Here is a 22,004-nt window from a genome sequence, read left to right on the forward strand (position 1 = left end):
GTTTTAACCATAGTATTATTATGTTACAGTGAGAACCTTCAAATCATTTGAATTTTAAAACTGAAAAAACATCTTGACGCTTGTTTAAAAGAATGCCAGCAGTTTTGAATGCAGCACAAGGGCAGGAAATGAGTGTGACTAAAATCTGGTTTGGCTCCTAAAAGGGCCGAAGTATGTGAAGAAGAGATGCACAGACTACAGACTGCTTTCTTATGAAAAAATACTACTAATACATTAGTAATATGCTAATATTTTACACATTCAAATTAGCCCTACTGAAATTTATAACTCCCATTAACTAAGATTAATTAAATGTTATTGCAGCTTGTTGCACTTACTGAATGCTCAAATTGCCGCCATACCTGCTGAGCCGGAAGGAGGAGGAGCACCAGCCTTCTGCCACTCGGTAGCTTCTGCGGCCATGCGGCGCACATAGGTGTCATCCACACACATCAAAATGTTTTCTGGTTTGATGTCTGTATGGATGATCTTGCACTTGCTGTGGAGATAGTCTAAGCCTTGCAACACCTGATTACAAAGAAATCAACATCAAAAATGAAATCCCATGTTAGGGTTTTACTAGCTTTGAGATTTTAAATATCACTCAAAAACCAATTAACAGAAATTCATTTCCCTGGCTGGTCATTTAAAAACAACAACAGAATTACTTCTGTTGCTAAACTATGAAAAATGCTGCAATCCAGACACTCTATGTTTATTTTAAACTCTAGTCTTCATTTTAACAAAGTATTCCTAAAGTGTGGAGCAACATTTAAAGCAAACAATATGAATGAAGTCTGTTCCCATGCCACACAACTGTGAAATGTTTGGCTCCTATGTTCGTTACTGTAAACAGAGCACAAGCCAAATCAGTAGATGATTAAACACTGCTGGTTGGGCTCTTATAACCAAGCAAATAGATTGGGTTTTTAGTATGATTAAAAATTTTAGAACTGAGGTGTGTGTGTGCATTTGTTTGTATGTGTATGTGTGTGTGTGAGAGAGAGAGAGATTCATATTGCTGTTGTTTAAACTTACCTGGAGCACAAGTTGTTCAGTGAGGTGTTTAGAATTAAACCAAGGGGACGCAGTGAAGGGGCTCAATTTGAATATGAACAAGGAGATTGATCAACATGGGAACATAAACCCTGATGGATCAGACCCATGCACGTGGTCAATCTACTCCAGCATCCTGTGTCACACAGTCACCAACCAGTTCCTCTGAAGAAGGCGCAGAAGCCAAGGTATAGAAGCCAAGGCCTTCCCCTGGTGTTGCCTCCTAGCAATAGTATTCAAAGGTTTCCTGAGTCTGAATGCAGAGGTTCTCTTTAGTCTCCATGGCCTGGCTCTGCCTGAGGACATCTTTAGGGCTAGGGATGAACAGGAAATTGTTCTCAGCAGAGTGTAAAGCGCTCTTCAGTTTACTGCAATGGTTTGCTACATATCTGTGACAGAAGATATGGGGATCCTTTTTGCTGACTTGTGGAACAGCAGATGGAGAAACAATTTTGAACAAACAAACAGCAGAATGGGAAAATGTTAAGCAGTTTCTCCACTGCTCCCAGCACCAACTTCTGAGGCGGTTTTCCAGTTTTTAAAATGTCAGGAAACCATTCACATCTCTAAGCCCCAATAACATCAAGAACATACATCTAGGAATATATAAATTGTACCCATAATTTTGCATTGCTACCATAAGTCCAAATCCTTTGTTAGAAATTTATTAAAGTATGGAAATGTAGATTTGAGAAGGCTGAACAATGATCTAGTATCTAGAGAGAAACAGCTGTAATGAAATTGAAAATGTTTGTATATTTCATTACACTTTCATCCTACCCCTTTGTCTAAGTAGTTTAGAAAGCATAACATTCCTAAACCAAAGAAAGAAAAGAGAACATGAAATAGAAAGCTGGATATATCTGGCATAATGGTGATACTGCACAGCATGAGAAGAAATCAGACCGTCATAGGAAAGAGTGCAGAATAAAAAGAGGGGGTACATGAACAAAGCCTTGAAAAAACACAGAAAAAGGGAGAAAACCGAAAAGAAAAAGATCCACAGCTAAACTTTAAAACAATTCAGGAAAGGAATGCAACTGAGAGACAATAGTACCAACAAATACCTGAAAATTAAAAGAACTAAGTGTGGATCAAAAGGCAGGGCCCTGTACTGGAACTGCCAGTCCTCAAAAGCAAAACACCGATATTGTTGGTGTGCAGAATGAATTGGGAAGTGTAGGTATGCTTCTTTCAGGTCTAGGGAGGACAAGAAGTCTCCCTGTTGCATCCTTTGGAGTATCATTTGCAGGGCTTCCCTGCAGACTTTTTATTTCTTGACCCATTTGTTGAGGGCCCAAAGATTTAAGATGGCTCTCCAGTCCCCCGATTTCATAGGAACAATTAAGAGAACTTATTAAACCCCTTTGAAACTCTTTGAAGTAGGAATTGTCTCAATAGCTCCAATTGACAAAAGACATTGGATAGTTTGAAGGAGCCACATCTGTTGCAGTGTCCCTTTTGGTGTGGGTGACTGCATCAATCTGTGTGAAGGAAGGCTGGCAAACTCTATTTCTGTATCCAAACTGTAGCATGGAGAGTACCCAATGACCCAATTATTTAACACCAGACATGGGCATATTCCCGTAACCCTTCCCCAATCCTGGCATCATGCAGCAGGCTTTCTGCAGTGATGGATCGCTCAGGCTGTCTATTGTTGTGGAAGGTTCTATGCTGGAACCTGTAATGGAAGCTGGAGTACCTGGAACTCTTAAAGTCTCTGGTACCCTTGCCCTAGCTTTTGAAGGACCACATAGGTTTTCCCCCTTAAAGTCCTTATTTTCAGTTGCCAAGGAACAGGGCATAGCCTTCTTTTCTTTGGTTTCAATGAGTACCTTGTCCAAGGCGTTTTCATTGAAAAGGAGCTTGCCAGCAAACTTATCCGTAGACAGGTTGGATCTGGGGAGCATATCAACCTTTCACTGTTTTAACCACAGGTTTCTCCTAGACACATTGTTGGCAAGCTGTGCTCTTGCCCCCAAACTGAATAGTGTCTAAAGAGGCATCTGCTATGAATTGAGCTGCTCTCTTGACTCTCAGTAATGACCTCTTAAGTACCAAGGGCTCCAGTTCAACCTCCTATAATAAATTATCTGCCCAAATACTTATAGGTCTTGGGAAATTAGAGAGTACAACAGAGGCTCTGATCAATAATGATGAAGAATCACGTGAGCATTTTAGAGCTGCCTTCTTTTACCAGGTCTTTAAGGGTAGCATCTCCATTATTGGAGAGAACAGCCCCTGAATACTGGGGCATCCACCAGCGGGATCTTAAGATCTTCCATGGAGTCCTTAGGAAGCATGTAAAACTTCTGGCAGGGGCACTCAGATATGCCCCACTCCCTGGGACTGCCCGCTCTGCCGTGAGAGCTGCCTCAAAGTTTTCAACCAAGGGGTACACAATAGCATGTCTGGAAGGTTTTGGGGGTTTTTTAAATCACAGACATCCAGATTGGAAGAGGAAGCAGATGTGGGTTCAGTGTCCTCAGAGGAGTAATTCAGAGTAGCAATGGCTTTTTTTTTTAGAAGTCTTTGATATTGCTCTGGTTGGAAGAATTTGGGGGAAGAGTCCTCCTTATCATCTGAATCCTCCCCTGATCACTCCCCTTCCTCCTTATCTGACTGCACAGCAATGGATGTGAGGACAGATCTGGTGTCTTCCTGCCAGATCCCTTCCTGGGTGGAGGCTTTTCCAGGCTTTGGGAGTCTCTAAGTGGTTTTGTGGAGGCACAGAGGAGACTGTGGCTCTGACCATGGCTGATGCTGCCTCCGATCCCTCAGGGACTTTCTCCTTCTGTCTCACTGTGAGCAGTTAGACTCACTCTGGCGAGGAGGGGCTGAGAGATCAGCTTCAGAGAAGAGCTAAGGCAGCAGCCCCTGCTTCCGTCTCTGCCTCGTGCAGCCTGAGACAGGCTGTTTTCATACTCTGAACATTGTAAAACAGCGCCTTCTGCCTGCAGCTGACTAGCAGTGGCTTGTGCAAAAGGCAGGAGAGGAGGTGCTTGACAGCCCGCACTCCAGGCTAGCAAGCACCAATCGGCAACTGAGTGTCTGAAAAGTGCTGGGAAGAAGGCTACAGGCACCATATTAGGAATCCCTTGTACGCCGGTAAGGCAGTGGGGGTGGGGGGAGGAAGTTCTGCGTGAGCAGAAGCCCCGCTTGGAGATAGTAGCTGAGCCTGGGGTCTGTTGGTAGCCAGGAACTGCCCACAGCCCCACCAGGACCCAATTGGGGAGGGTTCTCACAACCTGTTAAGTCTCTCTTCACCTCTTGGGCTGAAGCTGCATTCCAATGTGATCACTCCCCATGGCCATTTCTGTTGGTCTCCCTTTGGATTGCACCAACAGGTCCCTGTCGGTTCCTGGAGGTGCTGGGGAGATCTTTTGGCTTCCACCAGGAGTTTGGGAGGAAGTTGGAGTGCCCTTCCTGCCTGCTCCCTCCAACAATCCCCTTGGTGGCTTGTAGCCTGAAGTTCCCACTCCCCTGTTTGGGGTTGTAGGGATCTGAGGCTTGTCCTTCATCTGGTTCCTTTTCCTCCAGGACCCAGAGTCTGAATCTCTCTTGGCTGAAGAGTCTTCCATGATCACGTTTTTCTCAACTGAGAATAGGAGTCAAGCTCTGATGACCTGCTGGAGCGGCAGGGCTATTCACACTGGAAGGACACTCCCCCTGGGTCCTGCTTAGGCATACAACAAATTTGCATAGCCCTGCCTGGAGCAAGAGGGGACGTGACCTAACCACTGTGGATGACTTCCCCCACCAAAGGAGAACTTAGAGCATTTTATGGCAGCTCATTAGAGATTTTACACAAAGCAGTTGCAGTGAAATGCTGAGGTCAAAAATCAGACTGAAAAGGAAGAACAGAGGAGTGTGAAGAAAGAAAATTGAGGTGCTGAAACTTGATCACAGAGTTTGGAATAGAAGAAGAGGTATGAGACAATAAGTAGAGAGGTGGTGGGGATCCAAGAAGGGTTTTGGTTTTAAGAAAGGTGTGAATAATTACCATGTTTCTAGGGGAAAGGACCATGAACAGAAGAATGTGTGAATATCTGGGTGAGAAAGAATGAAAGAAGAAAGAGGAATAAGATTGAGATGACAAATTGTGGAGTTAAAGAAAGAAGAGACACCACTTCGGAGCCAGTACCTGAAGAAACAGAGCAAAAATAAGAAACAAGAGAATATGGTATGATGAAAAAAGCAGGAGGAATATTGGGAGCAAAGAAGTTAATGTTTTCTAGTCATTCTTTTAAAAAGACTTTGGACAAGGCATGGACAAGCCTACCAGAAGACAAAGTGCTGCAATCATACAGTATGCCAATCCATGGATATATTAGTGATACAGTAGCACCACACAGGCTCTATCTGTGCAACTCCACAATTTTATCATCTATTTTTGTCTTTTAGATCGGCATTGCAACTCAGAAGCTGTATATCTCTCCTCCTGGTTCACACAGAATCCTATAAATTGCAAGACATTTGGGATCTATTAGCCTGGGACAGAAAGCTAGGACCAAGTTCATGTAGAAAAATAAATTCAACCTATATTGAGAGAACTTGCTTATCTTTTGGACTGGGGAGAATGAGCCAGGATTATATATTATTGTACCACTCAAAAAGATTTAAAAAAGTGCACTTATAATACATTATATCAAGAATGGACACATATACACCATGAAATGCAATTGAGGATTATGTCAATATTCCCTCCTACAGACTAGGATTTTCTCAATATTTTATAAATGTACACCTTCATGCCTTACTATCAGACAGGTATTCCTTCTGCAACAATTTTTTTTCCAAATGATGTATTTTGGAAACATACATATTGTCTGTAACATAGATTTTGGGAAGAGGAAGCAGTTTTTAAAAAATCTAGTTTTTAAAACATCTTTTTTTATGAAGAAAAACTGAGGGGAGCATTTATTAATGGATTTTTAAAAGGAGTAAATAAAGCTGTCTGATAACCTTATAATATTTTAAACTCAAACAATTCATTTATATTTAACCATGTACTTTAATCAGTTATGCTGGAAACACATTCCCTTACAGTGACAAAAGGGAACTTTTTTCAAGAAAAGACCATTCAGAGGTGTTTGTAAAACTTTTATCTCACATTGGTGGCTGCAGGGAGCCTTCACAAACAGAAACAGTGAACCTCTGCATCCCAGTCCCTGGAGACAACATCAGGGGAAGGTCTTGGCCTCTCTGCCCTGTTGTTCGCCCTCCAGAGGAACTGGTTGGCCACTGTGTAAGACAGGATGCTGGACAAGATGGACCACTCATCTGATCCAACAGGACTCTTCTTATGTTCTCACATTACTTAAATTGGACCAAGGACAGCATCTGAAATGTTAAATGCAAGTATTGAACATTGGACCAAATGAGACACACACTGGGAATTCCATGCTAGGCACTCTTTTTAATCGTAACTTTTATTTGTTTATTTTGATTTATATACCACCTTTCTCTAAATTCACAGAGCTCAGGGCAGTTAACAACAGAAAACGGTACAATTTAAAATTCAGAAATTAAAATAGCTAAAAACAACATCAGATAACGCCAAAGCAATCATACATACGTGATCCCGCTTTGGTGGGGTAGGGCGGGATATAAATCCAATGAAATAAAATAAATAAATGAATATGTGTTACAGGAAAAAGCGGGGTGGGGGAGAGGAAGAGAGTGCCAGGTAAGGCGGTACCTGTTGCTGACCACAACTCAAAGCCTGGTGGAACATCTCAGCCTTGCATGCCCTGTGGAACTGCATAAGGTCCCACAGAGCATGGATGATATTTGGCAGAAAGTTCCACCAGCTGAGAGCCAGGGCTGAAAAAGCCCTGCTTCTGGTTGAGGACAGCTGGCTGTCTTTAGGGCTAGGAATCACCAGTAAGTTGTTCTCAGCAGAGTCCAAAGCTCTTTGGGGACATACCAAAGGAGATGGCCCTGTAGATGTGTATTCATCAGTTTACTACAATGGCGTGTACAATGTTTCCCCAAGACTATCAGGTTGGAAAAAAAGGACTGGAGGTGAATTATTAAATCTCCCCTTCTACAAGCTGATGATACCACCAGGCCCAGGGCTAGGGGTTCTGCTGCTCCTGCGCTGTGCCACCCCAGCTCCATTTCATTATTTTTTGATTGCACTATGCATGCGCGGTGCAATGACGTCACCAGTGATATCATCGTGCAAGGCAGCGTGGGGAGAGCAATGGGCGGCGCACAAGAGTGCTGCTGTGCTGCCACTCCGCCACTTTCCCCCTGCACCACCTGGCTGCTTTCAAGCCGTAAGCGGCCGCCATGCTCTTCCTTGGAAGCCTCCAAAGAATGTGGTGTTTTAGTGGCACCCCGCCGCTTTCGGGTTGAACCTTCAACCGCCTACCCCGCCTACTCTCTAGACAACCGCCTACCCCGCCTACTCTCTAGGCAACCGCCTACCCTGCCTACTCTCTAGGCAACCGCCTACCCCGCCTACTCCTACGCGCCGGCCCTGGATACCAATCACCAAAAATTAACTTTAAAAAAATCACTGGGAGCTCTGAACCAATAGCTCCCAACAGACAACAGTCTCAGAGACTGTGAACACCAGAAACAAGCACACGTTCCACTTTTACCTACAGAACTTCCCTCTAAGAAGTCATTTTAAATGATTAGCCAAAACTGGGGAGGAAGGTATTATACTATGCCACTGAACTTTCATATATGACCAAGATATTCTTGTACAAAGGATGAATGACTCTTGTGTCAAAGTATATTTCAACAAAATAAATGGCTGAGCTTCAGCAACTGACTCCATGTGAAATGCAGAATATCTGATTTCCTGCAGCTCAGTATTTATAAGTCTCGATGCAGTATGCACAAAAGCCATTAAAGGATTGCACTTGAACTGTTCAAGTGCATGATTCAAGCACTGTAACTGCAACGTGATAAAAACAGATAACTAGAATTACTGAATGCAAACGCACACGTAGATAAGGACTTCTGAAAAGATAGTCACGTGAACCTGAATGAGGCAGTTGTGCTCAACATCAACAGTACTGACACATTTTCAGGAATATAGCATCTAATATGAGTGCATCTTACCTGTCTGATTATACTTTTTACACAGTGGATAGGAAGACCCTGGTAGTTGGACTTGATTATCCATTTTAGAAGATGATGTCCAAGTACTTCAAAAACCATACAAACATCTGATATTAAAATTAAGGATAACTTGGCAAATCTTTTGCTAAATTTCTTTAGAAACCACAACTTTAATTACTCCAGGCAAATCAAATGAAACAATATGCAAATACTACTACTGTAATGGAGAAACATATGCAACAGTTAGTGCAGAAGTAATGTTAACTGAGGTTCAGAGACCAAGCCTGGGATCATGCATTCCCAGTTTCCCCAATCCTCATCATACAGGTCTGGTATTTCACCTGCAAATATCTCACAGGGATGGAGAAAAAGAAGCTTACACGGTGTAATTTTATACAGCATGCGGAGAAACCCCATTTTAGGCCTGTATTTAACTGGAGGCAGGCTTTGGGCTTAGTCTCTCTCTCCTCCCCGCTTCCCTCCTGTCTGGAAACAGCAATTCTGAGGAGGCCTCCTAGAGAGACAGGAAGTCTTTCAGGCTGGTCTCCCAGAAGGCTGCAGGAGGGTAAACCAGTTTCTGGGCAAGAACTGCAATTTATATTGGAGATTTTGGGCAGGAAACCCTCAATAGTTAAAGTTGGCTGTCAGTTGAGCTCAGTCTTGGAGTTCAGACAGACTCAGGAAGGTCTGGTCAGGCTTGCAACAATCTAAGTGAAATGCCTGCCCTGCATGACATCCAGTCAGGGCAAGTATTAGAACAGGGAGCGAAGAAGCATTTTTTCCTACTATGATTTGTTTCTTCTGCTCACTTTTTGAAATGCCTGCATATAGTTATATAATGTAAATAAATATTTGGTCGTTGTAATCTTGAGTCCCTCTGTGCCATGTAGTTCCCCCAACCGCTTGGAATGCTAGGAGTGGGTTGGAGAATCTAGGGTGGAGAGAACTGGCAAAACAGCTGGTTGCCAACTCTCCAGGGTAGCCCCAAAGTTCTATGGGATGCCCTAAGCAGGGTTCCTAGTGAGTCCAGAGGGAGGTTAGGAGGCTGTCCCGCCTAACTAGAGCCCCGGACAGTGACAGTGGCGACCGCAAATCCCCTGAGGCAGCAAAGTGGAACAGCCCTTTCAGGTCAGTATACCAAGACGGGCTGGACAGGGCCAGGGCCGGGGCCAGCTAGCAGACGCAGTACCGGTCTGCCACATAGCATTACACTAGTTTAAACTTTAAACCCACGGAAATCAATAGATTGAGACTAAAGTAAGTCTTCATAAGATTGCATTGCTAGTCCTGAAACAGGCCCTATCAAAACTGGAAGTTCTAACTGGTAGGCAAGAGATAAGTGTATACAGCCCATGGGTTCTAATAAGATACAGTACAAATCAAAGGCCATAGAATTGGAAATACATTCTTGGAACTCCTTTTCATATTTTATGTAAGAAATATTTAGCACATCTTTCTCCAAAAAAGGGCTAAAGGCAGACTGTCATGATTTTCAGAATGCACCATAATCAAACAAAATCTACAGATAAGAAAGTTAAAACAAATTTCAGATAACCAGGAAGCCTTCATAAACTAGAAGCCTATATAAATAATTCCACCTTACAGCACCACTGAAATACAAATAATGCGGGGGGCCGGAAGTGCATCCTCCATCCCGTGTGTGTGTTCCTCATTTCTGTTATTCAGATGTAGAATTCGGCACTTGTCCTTGTTAAATTGCATCTTGTTCACATCTGCCCACTTTTCCAGTGTGCTCAGATCTCAATGAATTCTCTCTCTATCTTCTGATGTGTTCACTGCTCCTCCCAATTTGGTGTCATCTGCAAATCTAATGAGTAGCCACATTCACAACCTCATCCAGATCACTGATAAAAATATTGAAAACTACTGGGTCCAGAACCAAGCCCTGTGGCACCTCACTGGACACCTCCCATCATTCAGATGAAATGCCATAGACATCCGTGGCTCTCAAGAAAGCCATGACTTCCCAGCCTGCTACAACATACCATGTCTTTTCAGAATCTACTTCTTTTGCTGTAGCACATTAAAGCACCAATACTAATGTTTAAGAATTAAACTCTACTTCAAAAAGGTTTCTATATCTTTTAAATCCAAGGTATTGAGTAATCAGGGGAGAAAAAAGATACGTATACCATTCATGCCAGAAATTTTGAAGTCATCAATTAACTGAACAACCATATCTTTATTTGGATCATTTGGGTCACTTTCACGAACCTAAAAACACACACAAAAACCCTTTATTTTTAAATAGACTCAAAGCAACATCATTATAAGAAAATAGATTTTAATAATTTATTTTAAGGATATTTAGGAGCTAAGAAAATAAAATGTTTTGCCGTTATCATTTTTACTACCTTCTGCTTTACAAAATGACAAAAAGACAGTTAATTACAAAATTATTGATTTATATAACAATTCCGTTCACTGTCAGAGTCATTAAGCATGAGGTGTGGTTATAATACTTACACATTTAAGCAACTTTATTTCATCCAAGGCTGTCTCTGTATAATGCTGAGCACTTTTTACAACTTTCATTGCAACAAATCTTTTCCCCCTTTAAAAACAAATGAGCAAGTGAGCAACGTAACAGAACCAATGTATTTTAAATTCTAAATCTGTTGTAGAAGGAAATGTTTTCTCTTTATAACATTAATTTAATAAAACACTTTTTCTTTTCCAGAACTGTGAGCTAAGAACTAATCCTGGCAATTATTTCAAAAATATTCATTGATTGGACTTCCAGACTTTGGTCACGGAGGATTGAGCTGCTTCTCAAACGAGGAGCAGACCAGAGCCTCTGTTCTGGGCAAAGAAGGTGATCTTAACACCTGCTGCCTACTTCTTCCAGACAGGGAGAAGGCCAAGACATGCATATTAAATTCTGACGAGATTTACTTTGGCTGACGAGGAGTTCCGGTAGGATTCCTTTTTGGCTTTGAAGAGTCCCGGGAGAAGGATTGCATTCAGTCATCTACAGAGGATCTCTGAGGTCATTAAATTGACTTAAATTCACCAAGATTCAAGGCTTCTTTGGAACTGATCAACATTTATCTTTGAAAGAGCAGTGTGATAGCGCCATAAAAGGTAAAAGATCTATATCTATCACTACAGGACTCATATAAGTCTAATTTAAAATAAAAATAAAGGTCTGGATCCAGTTACATCATCTTAAATCAAGGAAGATAAAGGAGGGGGTAATTTTGGGAAATAAGGTTAAAAGAGGAAAAACAAACTTTGTTTTGAATACCTGTGGTCGGGTCAGACAACCCCCTTCAAAATAGAACTGCTGACTTGCTGAAGACAACACAGGAAGTGGCGTCACAAAATAACGCAAGACTTCTTAACCATCAAAAACAAGACTTCGTGGCAAGAAAGGAAAGAAGTAGCCATTAAGAGATGGGAAAACTGCAAGCCTCCCAGCCCTCTCTAGGACTTTAAATCATAGAGAAGTACTGGCGGCCATTAAAAGGTCAAGATTTTAAAAATTAATTAAAAGAAAATGGGACTTTAAAAAATAGTGGAGCTGGCAGATATCATCATTAAAAGATGAAATTTATTGGATTATATGTTTTGAATCAATTTTGGTGCAGCCCAGGAGAAAAAAGGAAATTTTTTTTAAAAGGGACGTAAAAGCTGCGGACACCATTTTGAAGAAATAAAAACATTAAAAAATGCCTCTGGGAATGGTGATTTTGGGCTCATACAAAAGGGCATGCTCCAATCTACAAGACTGTGTAACTGAAAATTGAATCTGTGAGGTCAACTTTGGAGCCTATTTAAGCAATGGGCAGGCAGTGATGTCTGTGCAAAAATCAGGAGCAACGCAGATTCGAATGAGGACTGGGTCACTTGAAGAAGCAAAAATGGCTAAATGGCAAGAGGTAATAGATGCTATGGAGGCAAGATTGGTGAAAATAATAAAGGAGTCATTAACAGAAAGTAAGAAAGAAATTAAAAAAAAAACATTGAATCCAGTGCAGAAGAAGTCAAAAAAGAAATTAAAAAAGAAAATGAAGATCTCAGAAAAGACTCTCAAGCAGCGTTAAAGAAAGTTCAGGAGGTGGAAGAAAAGGTGAAATGCCAAGAGTTAAGAATAGACACAGTGGATTCCACTATTCAAAAAATGCAGAAGAAAGCATTATTACAAGATTGTAAACTAATGGAAAATCAGATACGGTTGAGAGGGGTGCCTGAATCTGCTGAGACTGATTTAAGGACATATATTATAAAAATCATTGCTGAATTTTTGGATGAAGACCCAGATGAAAGCAGCTATTTTAATGACTACATTTATAAGGTAAATTCGGACTATGCCAGAAAAAATAAATTACCAAGAGATGTGGTAGTGACATTTGTGTCAAGAGATATGGTGGGGAAGATTCTGAGTAAACAATTTGAGAATACATTGGAGATGGATGGCAGCAGTGTAAGAATCATGAAATAATTGCTAAGAAAAGTTATCAATGACAGGAGAGTGTACAAAATGACAGAAAAGCTGAGAGAAAATGAAATGAGATACAGATGGATACTTCCAGAGGGTTTAAGTTTTGAATGCAAAGGAAAGAGATTCACAATTACAAGCACTTAGGAAATGACAAAGTTCTTGGGGGATCGTAAGGAATTTGGAGGAACAGATTAAAAATAAAAACCATTATGGATTACAAATTAATATCTTGGAATGTAAATGGACTAAATTCACCACAAAAAAGAAGGGCAACTTTTCACTGGATTGGGAAACAAAAATGTAATATAATCTGCCTGCAAGAAGTACATATTAAGCAAATGGATTACAGATTTTTATGGAACAAACAACTTGGAATGGAATTTTGTTCATTGGCCAAGGATAAAAAAAGGGGTGTTGTTTTTTATATCAAACAAGAATTAGACCCAAAATTGTTTTTTAAAGATGATAATGGCAGATATATTGCGGTGGAAGTGACGTTGAATTATAAAAGAACTTTGTTATTGGGAGTGTATGCCCCGAATGGAGCAAAAGACTTTTTCTTTAAAGACATTATGCAACAATTAGACCAAGTGGTGCTTGAGCAAATTATGATAATGAGAGATTTTAATGGAACAGTTAAAAATATTTTAGACAGGTCTGGGGGGAAAAATAATGAAGGGAAACTACCAAAGTCATTTTTTGATTTGGTAAAACAAGAGAGCTTGGAAGACATTTGGAGGGAATTCAACCCCAAAAAATGTAACTATACTTTCTTTTCAGCAAGGCATAATTCTTTCTCAAGAATTAATATGTTATGGAATACAAAAGATCTTGGACTATTAACAAAGAAAATAGAGATACTTCCTAAAATAGGGGCAGACCACAATCCAATAATGTGGTCTGCAAAATCAGCGAAAAAGACCCTAAGATGGCGGATAAATGAAGATTTGCTACAGAAGCAGGAGGTAGTGGCATCTCTGGAAAAGAAGACTAAAGTCTTCTTTCAAATAAATGAAAAAGAGGACACTAAATTTCAAATTGTGTGGGATGCATACAAAGCGGTAATGAGGGGCATCCTAATTACACTGAATAATAAAGATAAAAGAGCCAAAAATAAGCAAATGACGGACATTCAGAAAGAAATTGGAAAAAAAGAAGGAGCTTAAAAAGTGACCAGGGAAAAAGAAAATTATAAGGGAGATTACAATATTACAAAGCCAACTGAGACATCTGTTGAATAAAGAAGTGGAATGGAACTTAAAAAGACTTCAACAGAAATCTTTTGAAGGAGCGAATAAACCTGGAAAATACTTGGCTTGGCAAATGAAAAAAAAAAGGGAGAATAAAGTTATTAATAAAATTATATAGGGAGGAAAGGACATTGTTGATCAGGAAGAAATTAAAGAGAATTTTATAAATACTATGCCAAGCTATTTAAAAGCCAAAAGGTGGATAGAAAAAAAATTGATGTGTATTTACAGAAAATTAAGGTAAATCCTTTAACAGAAAATATGGAGAAGGTATTGACTGAACCAACTGAAAAAGGAGAAATAGAGGCGGCGATTAATTCAATGAAGTTAGGAAAAGCACCTGGTCAGGATGGTTTTACGGCAAAATTTTATAAAGTCCTCGTGGAGACGCTATCACCAAAACTTCAGAAATTGATGAACATTATAAGAATAGATGGGAAAATCCCTAACATGTGCAAAGAAGCAGTAATTTCATTTATACCAAAAGAAGACAGAGACGCTATGAATGTAAAAAATTATAGACCAATTTCATTACTTAACAATGGTTATAAAATATATGCCAGAATTTTAGCAGAATGCCTTAAACAGCATTTGAACAATTTCATTAAAGAAGAGCAAGCAGGATTTCTTCCCAGGAGGCAAATTAGAGATAATATCAGAACAGTTATAGATATTATTGAATATTATGAGAAACATCCTGAAAAAGAAGTAGCATTATTTTTTGCAGATGCAGAGAAAGCATTTGACAATGTGCACTGGAACTTTGTTTGCAGTGATGGAGAAACTGAGATTGGGAGAAGATTTTATAAGAATGGTAAAGGCGATATATACTGAACAACAAGCAAGGCTCTGTAAATGCAGATTTGACGGAAAAAATGATAATTAGTAAAGGAACAAGACAAGGTTGCCCTCTTATCTCCATTGATATTTATAATGACTTTAGAGGTTTTGCTAATGCAAATTCGAGAAGATAAAGAGATAGAGGGACTGAAATTGAAAGGTTTTTCTTATAAATACAGAGCGTTTGCAGATGATATAATGTTTATAAATGAAAATCCCACTCATCTAACACCATTAAGATGGAACCTGGCTAAATTGGCTAAATTGACTTCTAGCCATCCTATACATGTCTCTGAATTGTAGCACCTTAATTAATAACTTATAATGACTAACTGTTTTATCTAATTTTTAACTTAACTTATAAATGTAATTCAACGGTATTTTAATTTGTTTTATTGTAATGATTGTATTTTATTGAAATCATGGTTATACCATGTCCTGTGAGCCGCCCTGGGGAGGGCGGGATACAAAAATAAATTTATTGTTATTATTATTATTATTGTTGTTGTTGTTGTTATTATTGTTGTTGTTGTTATTATTGTTATTGTTGTTGCTTCGTAAGATACAAGAATATGGAGAATTGGCAGGCTTCTATATCAATAACGAAAAATCAAAAATTTTGTGCAAAAATATGTTAAAAAGTAAACAGGAAGAACTACAGAGGTTAACTGAGTGTGAAGTTACTTCCAAAGTAAAATATTTAGGGGTGGAAGTAGCAACAAAAAATCTGGGCTTATATAAAAATAATTATGAGAAGCTTTGGCGTAAGACTGATGGAGATTTGTTTAAATGAAATAAGCTGAATTTGTCTATGCTGGGCAGAATTTCTGCAATCAAGATGAATGTCTTACCGAGAATTATGTTCCTGTTTCAAATAATTCCAATAGTAAAAGATAGCAAACAATTTAACAAATGGCAAAGAAAACTTTCAGAATTTGTATGGGCCGGGAAAAAAACAAGAATTAAAATGAAAATCTTAACTGATGCGAAAGAAAGGGGAGGATTTCAATTGCCTAATTTAAAGTTGTATCATGATACAGTATGCCCGGTGTGGATTAAGGAATGGATGGTATTACTAAACAGAAAATTACTAGCATTAGAAGGCCATGGAAATGTTCTTGGTTGGCATGCTAATATGTATTATGGGAAAAATAAGATGGATTGTTTTTTTTCGCATCATTATATAAGAAACAATTTGCTAAATACTTGGTCAAAATATAAAAGATATGGGGATGAGAGGAAACCACTTTGGATTGTGCCAACAGAAGTAATAAATTTATATTCAGATATTAAAGAAGAGAAATGGTTATCATATAAACAGCTTTTAAAAATACATGGAGGAAAGGTAGAATTAAAATCGGCTGAAGAACTACAATATAAATATAATTGGTTTCAATTGCAACAAATTAAGAGTTTGCTTGAGCAGGACATTAAGAAGGATGGAATAAGACAAGAACAAATGGAATTGGAGAGAATGCTGTTTGGTGAAAATGAAAAATTGATTTCAAGAACTTATAAATTATTATCGAAATGGTCTACGGAAGATGAAGTAGTTAAATCTCAAATGATAAAATGGGCAATAAATATGAATAAGGAGATACAGATGGAGTCATGGGAATACTTATGGAAGAACTCTATGAATATATCGACGTTACAACATTAAAGAAAATTGTTTCAAAATGTTATATAGGTGGTATATGACAGCTAAGAAACTGGCAAAAATGAACAATCAGGTGTTGGACAAATGTTGGAAATGACAAAAACAAGGATCTTTCTACCATATGTGGTGGACTTGTGGAAAGGCAAAACTTTTTTGGCAAATGATTCAGCAAGAGATAATTTTGGGTTATAATATCAAGAAGGCACCAGACATTTTTCTGTTGGGATTACAAATAGAAACATTTCCAAACAAGATAGAACGATAATTTGGTATATGCTTTCAGCTGCTCGGACATTATATATGCAGATGTGGAAGCAAGACAAAATACCAGAAAAGTGGGAATGGACTTTAAAAGTAATGCATTGGAGTGAAATGGACAAACTTACAAGAATCTTAAAAGAACATGACTTAGATAAGTTTAAAAATTAGTGGGGAAAATTTCAAAAATATGTTGAAAAACAATGGAATGTTAAAGGATATTTGGCGATTTTTGACACTGATTAAACTCTAAAGGAATGTTAAATGGACTATAGTAGAAAAATGAGACTATTGGAAAATATCTTTTTCGTTCTTTTGATAATGACTAAAGGATTACTATGAAGATGGAGTACAATTATAACTTATGGTTTTTTCTTTCTTTTTCTCTTTTTGCTTTATGATGCTTTTCTTTTTTTATGAAGATTCTTAAATAGATAAAATTGATTACATTTTTTCTTTAGCAATTTAAAATACACTGCCGGGGGTCACCAAAAGGGAGGGAGGGTGGAGAAAATGTAATGTATATGTATGATTTTTTAAATAACAAATGATAACTGTTATTACAATATATTTCAGTATAATAAATTGTTTTACACAAAAAATATTCATTGACTGAATGACATTAGTCTCTCTTCAGGAGTGAAGATTCAAAGAAGAGTTTTTGAAGAACTACAGAAAAATATACCATGCTTGTCCCTTACAAGACGAATATTGGGCATTCAGTTGCCATGGCGCCTAGGACTTTCATTCTGATGCCTAGTATTTTCAACCGTGATATTATTGTAACATCTGTTACCAATTTTCAGTGGAAATGCAATGGTTTGGAGCCAAACAGTTCTTTTGCTTATGAGAAAGGGAAGGAAAAGATCCCCTTTCAAAACTAAAAAGGCTATGTTCAGGATCATGGGATCTGCATGAACAAAAGCCATGTGGAATGGGCTCCAATGAAGAGAGGAGTTAGCCAAGACTAAGCCACAAAGTTGACTGGAACCAAGCCAAAACTTCTTTATCATTTCACATCAGAAGGTTTTATAACAACAACAAAATGTCCATGAATGTCTTTTTATTCCTTGTTTGTATGTAAAATTAACATTATACCATTCAATACTGGTGCAGGAATTTATTTCATGTTTTCTGTACGGGGTTCAGTATTTTATTAAATGGAGCTTTTTAAAGCAATCATGAGAAACTGGAAGAAGTTAGGCTAGGTTTAGAAGTTAACTTTTTGTTGAGGTTATACCATATACCTATATTTATATACTACATTTTTGTCATCATGGGTTTAATAAAATTATAGGGACCCGTGAAGAGATCAGAATTTGGTTTTATTATAGTAATAATGATACATTTTCTTCATTAAAATACGAAACCCCAAAGGCTGAAAAATGACTCTGACACCTGATAGTTTGGTGTAGTGGTTAAGTGTGTGGACTCTTATCTGGGAGAACCGGGTTTGATTCCCCACTCTTCCACTTGCACCTGCTGGAATGGCCTTGGGTCAGCCATAGCTCTAGCAGAGGTTGTCCTTGAAAGGGCAGCTGCTGTGAGAGCCCTCTCCAGCCCCACCCACCTCACAGGGTGTCTGTTGTGGGGGAGGAAGGTAAAGGAGATTGTGAGCCGCTCTGAGACTCTTCGGAGTGGAGGGCGGGATATAAATCCAATATCTTCTTCTTCTTCTTCTTGTGAAATGACACCCTCACTCCGTGTAGAAAAAATATATACAATTGTATTCAATATGTATTCAGTCTTTTCCAAAACATATTCAAAACATATCCTCTTGTAAATATCTCAATGGTATGGAATTGGAACGCCACTGCCAGTCTCTATCCTGCAGCATTTGATAGCATTCTATCAAATGCGTTGAGAATGCTATCAAATGCTGCAGGATAGAGACTGGCAGTAGTGTTCCAATAAGAGATTCCATATAAAATATCAATTTGGAAGGCCAGGATATGAAATACCGCACTACAACACTACTGAACCCATAAATATAAAAGATGGCCCCTGAAGAAGGGTTCTTCCCGAAATGAAATGGACCTGTTCTCTTTATGACTCGTTGGACTTTAATTAATTTTGTATTGTTTGGACAGTAGGAGTGTTGTACACAAGATGATTTGTCTGTACCATTTAGATACTTACAAGAGGATATGTTTTGGATATGTTTTGGAAAAGACTGAATACATATTGAATACAATTGTATATATTTTTTCTACACAGAGTGAGAGTGTCATTTCAGTTTCTTTACCTTCGTGGTCCCGTTCACCGCTGACCTGATAGTTTTGGGCTGGCTCCAAGAGCCAAAGAAAATGTATCAAAGCCCTCATTAGCTTTCTCATATTCTTAATACAATGTACAAATTCAATAAAAAGGGAGTTTTATGTCTTACAAGTTTCATAAAACATATGCTGGGCTCAAAAAAAATGAGACCGTATTCATATCCAGATATAACATTAGTTCTAGTAGATAAGCAAACATTTGTGTAGCCTCAGACATGTTCCTGGCAATTAATAAAGCACCATTAACATGCATTAGAAATCTAACAAAAATATTCTTACTGCATATCCCAGCATAGCCAGACTGTAGAGAAGTGTCCCCATCCTAACTTTCTGATAACGTGATACCGGCCATTGAAAAGATCTCCAATTTTTACCGGATGATAGCCACCTTTAAACAAAGGAACAGATACTATTAACAAACAACAATGACATTTCAACCACATATAAATTGTAATGCTTTATTGTTTAAAAGTCAAGGAATTCTATAAAGTTCCTCACACAACAAACTTTATACCTACTGAAATGGAAGTAAATCACACTGGTCTCAACAGAGCTTTCATGCAAGTAAGTGTACAAAGGACTGCATCCTCAGTTACATTTAGAATTAATAGTATTTAGATCAAATCTCTTTACCTTCCCTTCCCTTTTCACAAGTGTTAATCAAAACTGAAAACTGTAATTCTCTACCACAGAATTTCTGTATTGTTGAGTGGCTACTTCAGACTTTTAGTTCAGATGCTGGAAAGGTATTATGCTGTAAAAAGTGACATCTTCACAATAGGTCAGTTAGACAACACATGCCCCGACATTGCAGAACAGAAAGACATGTACATATGCACTACATACATAAGTGATGTGTAACGACTTCCATCATCTTGGCTTCAGTTGCTTGCAGATCGTCCCTCTGCGGCAACTCTGAGTCTGGCCATTGGAGGGGTGTCACAGAAGTGATGTCCCCATAGAAAAAGCCCGGAGTGGCTTTTTCTTCGGCATGCGATTTTTACGGGGGAGGGGGGGGGAGGGCCAGCGGCAGCTGCCCTCTGTGCTCTCTGTGCGTCCTGAAGCTCTGCAGCCATGAAAGCTGGCATATCAGCAGAAAAAGAATGCCCGACCGCTTTTTTGCTTTCACTTTCCCCAGTATGCCTTTGAAGCAGCATTTTTCCACTTCTAAAGCGACGACTCTACTTAACAAGTAGGTGTTGTTTCCAATTCTACTCCCTGATGGGTCACTCTGCATAACAACAAAAGACTAGCTCAAAAGGCCTCAAAATGTTACGAGCAGTCTTAACTATTTAAACGATTGAATATAATCATTAAAATTGACTCGGACTATAATTGGACATATATCAAAGAGATTACTAATAAGTTGCAATATGATCTGAACACAAAGGAGATGTACTGTAGAGAGTTCTGTCTCTATTGCCTGACTGTATCTGAAAGAATGGCTTCTAAAACTTCAGTTGGAGCTGTTGTGGAATGGGGATTAACAGGAGCTTGAAGCTAATTTACAATCTGATTTAAGAGACTGAGTTTTGATATGGCATTGTTTAATGAAATGCCACATGGAAAAGATATTTGCTCAAATCTCATTTCTCTGAAAGAAGATCTTATCTCATTTATACAGCTCCTTAAAGTCCAAATTAATTGTTTTATGCTGACAGCTAATGATCTGAGGGAAGAAGATCTGACAGCTAATGAAACTGTAAACCTACAGGGGTCCAGTACTAAAGAGAGTGTATTGATGGCAGTGAAAGTGGAAGGGGAAAGTGATACTTTGCGAAATAAACAAAGGAAAAGTAAGATGGTCTCTTGTGACACACTTTCAAAACTAGACCGGAAATCAAGATGCAGTGAAATCAAGCTGAGAGGGAAAAATGGCGATTAATTCTTCCCCCTGTGGTTGAGGGGGCAGGCCATGTTGAGAAGAGAAAAGCTGCACTCCAGTCAACAAATCAGGATTTGGAAAGCCTTTGGGAAAAAGGATTTGGGGTTTTTTTTTCTGCTTTGGTGAATGGTTGAACAAGGAACTCTGACTAAGAAGTGAAATGTGATCTCAAAAGATAAACTGTGATTAAATGGGCTGCCTCGGATGCAATATGGGTACAGAAATCAAAGGAACTTAAAAGTTTTTAATCTTTAGGAAGAAGGACTCTGGAATCTGGGTTCTTTTTTTTCCCTTTGTGAATAAACATGTAACCATTGATAATGAACAGATGTTAAACTTTAAAAGAATAAGGGAGATCTTGAAGAAGTAATGTTAATGAGTGTAGTTAACATATTTCTCTATATAGTAGATGTATTGACAGTTTGCCTATTTAGTGAGATTGTTTATAATGATGTAAGAACAGGATCAAAGGTTGAAAAGGCAGGTAGCATAATTGCTGTGGAATTTGGTAGACTTGGTAATTTGGCAGACTTGCTTTTAATATGTTATCAGGAGAAATGGTTTAGACGGAGACAGACAAATTATTTAGTTGTATTTTATGTAATTTGCTAAGGACAAAAAATGATTTTTATGTGATTCTTTTAATAAGGATTTTGTTAAATCAACAACCTAATTTGTGCTTATAATAGGCTTAAGCTAAATTAGATAAAATTGGCGTTGAGACAGTTTTGAAAGAAAAAATCTTTTTTCTTAACTGGTTATATTTAATTTGTGTTTAAGAAGAGGTGTTTTAGATTTACATTGCTTTACTAGTTTATTAAAAGAAATTATTCCTTTTTTTATTCTGGTAAGGGAAGAAAGGAAGGTAATATTTAAGGAGATTTTTATACTTGTAGGTAGAATGATTTGAGCATTCTATTGGGAGGTGGAATTATAATTGATATATTTGTACTGGTTTCTGTTTCTCTTTTCCCCATTCTGTCAACGGCCTCCCCCCCCCCTTTTTATGTATCTTCTGCAATGCTTCTTTTTTTTTTGTAGTTTAAATCAATAAAACTTTTTAAAAGTCATAAGTGATGTGTAACATTGAACTACAGGAATCTCCCTTTCAAAGCTAAAAAGCAGTATTTTTTTACTGACACGTGAACCTTGGCCAATATGCCAAGGGTTTTTTTTGTTGTTGTTTGTTTTGCACTTTCAAACTTTATAACATATTTTGATTGAAATTTGGCAG

The 22,004-nt window shown here is 38.5% G+C and overlaps 1 protein-coding gene across 6 annotated transcripts in view; it reads right to left on the reverse strand.

Annotated features, from left to right (window-relative positions):
- SRPK2 (SRSF protein kinase 2) overlaps positions 1-22,004 on the reverse strand; it is a 173,818-nt gene that overhangs the window by 84,793 nt on the left and 67,021 nt on the right. For all 6 annotated transcript variants that reach the window (XM_060244710.1, XM_060244709.1, XM_060244707.1 and 3 more), the window contains exons 3-7: positions 19,165-19,273; positions 10,624-10,711; positions 10,284-10,371; positions 8,137-8,243; positions 363-528 (exon numbers count right to left, since the gene is read on the reverse strand). In XM_060244710.1, the coding sequence (XP_060100693.1) occupies positions 363-528; positions 8,137-8,243; positions 10,284-10,371; positions 10,624-10,711; positions 19,165-19,273 (558 nt within the window). The remainder of the gene's footprint in view (positions 1-362; positions 529-8,136; positions 8,244-10,283; positions 10,372-10,623; positions 10,712-19,164; positions 19,274-22,004) is intronic.

The sequence above is a fragment of the Heteronotia binoei genome, chromosome 8, assembly GCF_032191835.1.
Source record: "Heteronotia binoei isolate CCM8104 ecotype False Entrance Well chromosome 8, APGP_CSIRO_Hbin_v1, whole genome shotgun sequence".
Taxonomy (NCBI): Eukaryota; Metazoa; Chordata; class Lepidosauria; order Squamata; family Gekkonidae; genus Heteronotia; species Heteronotia binoei.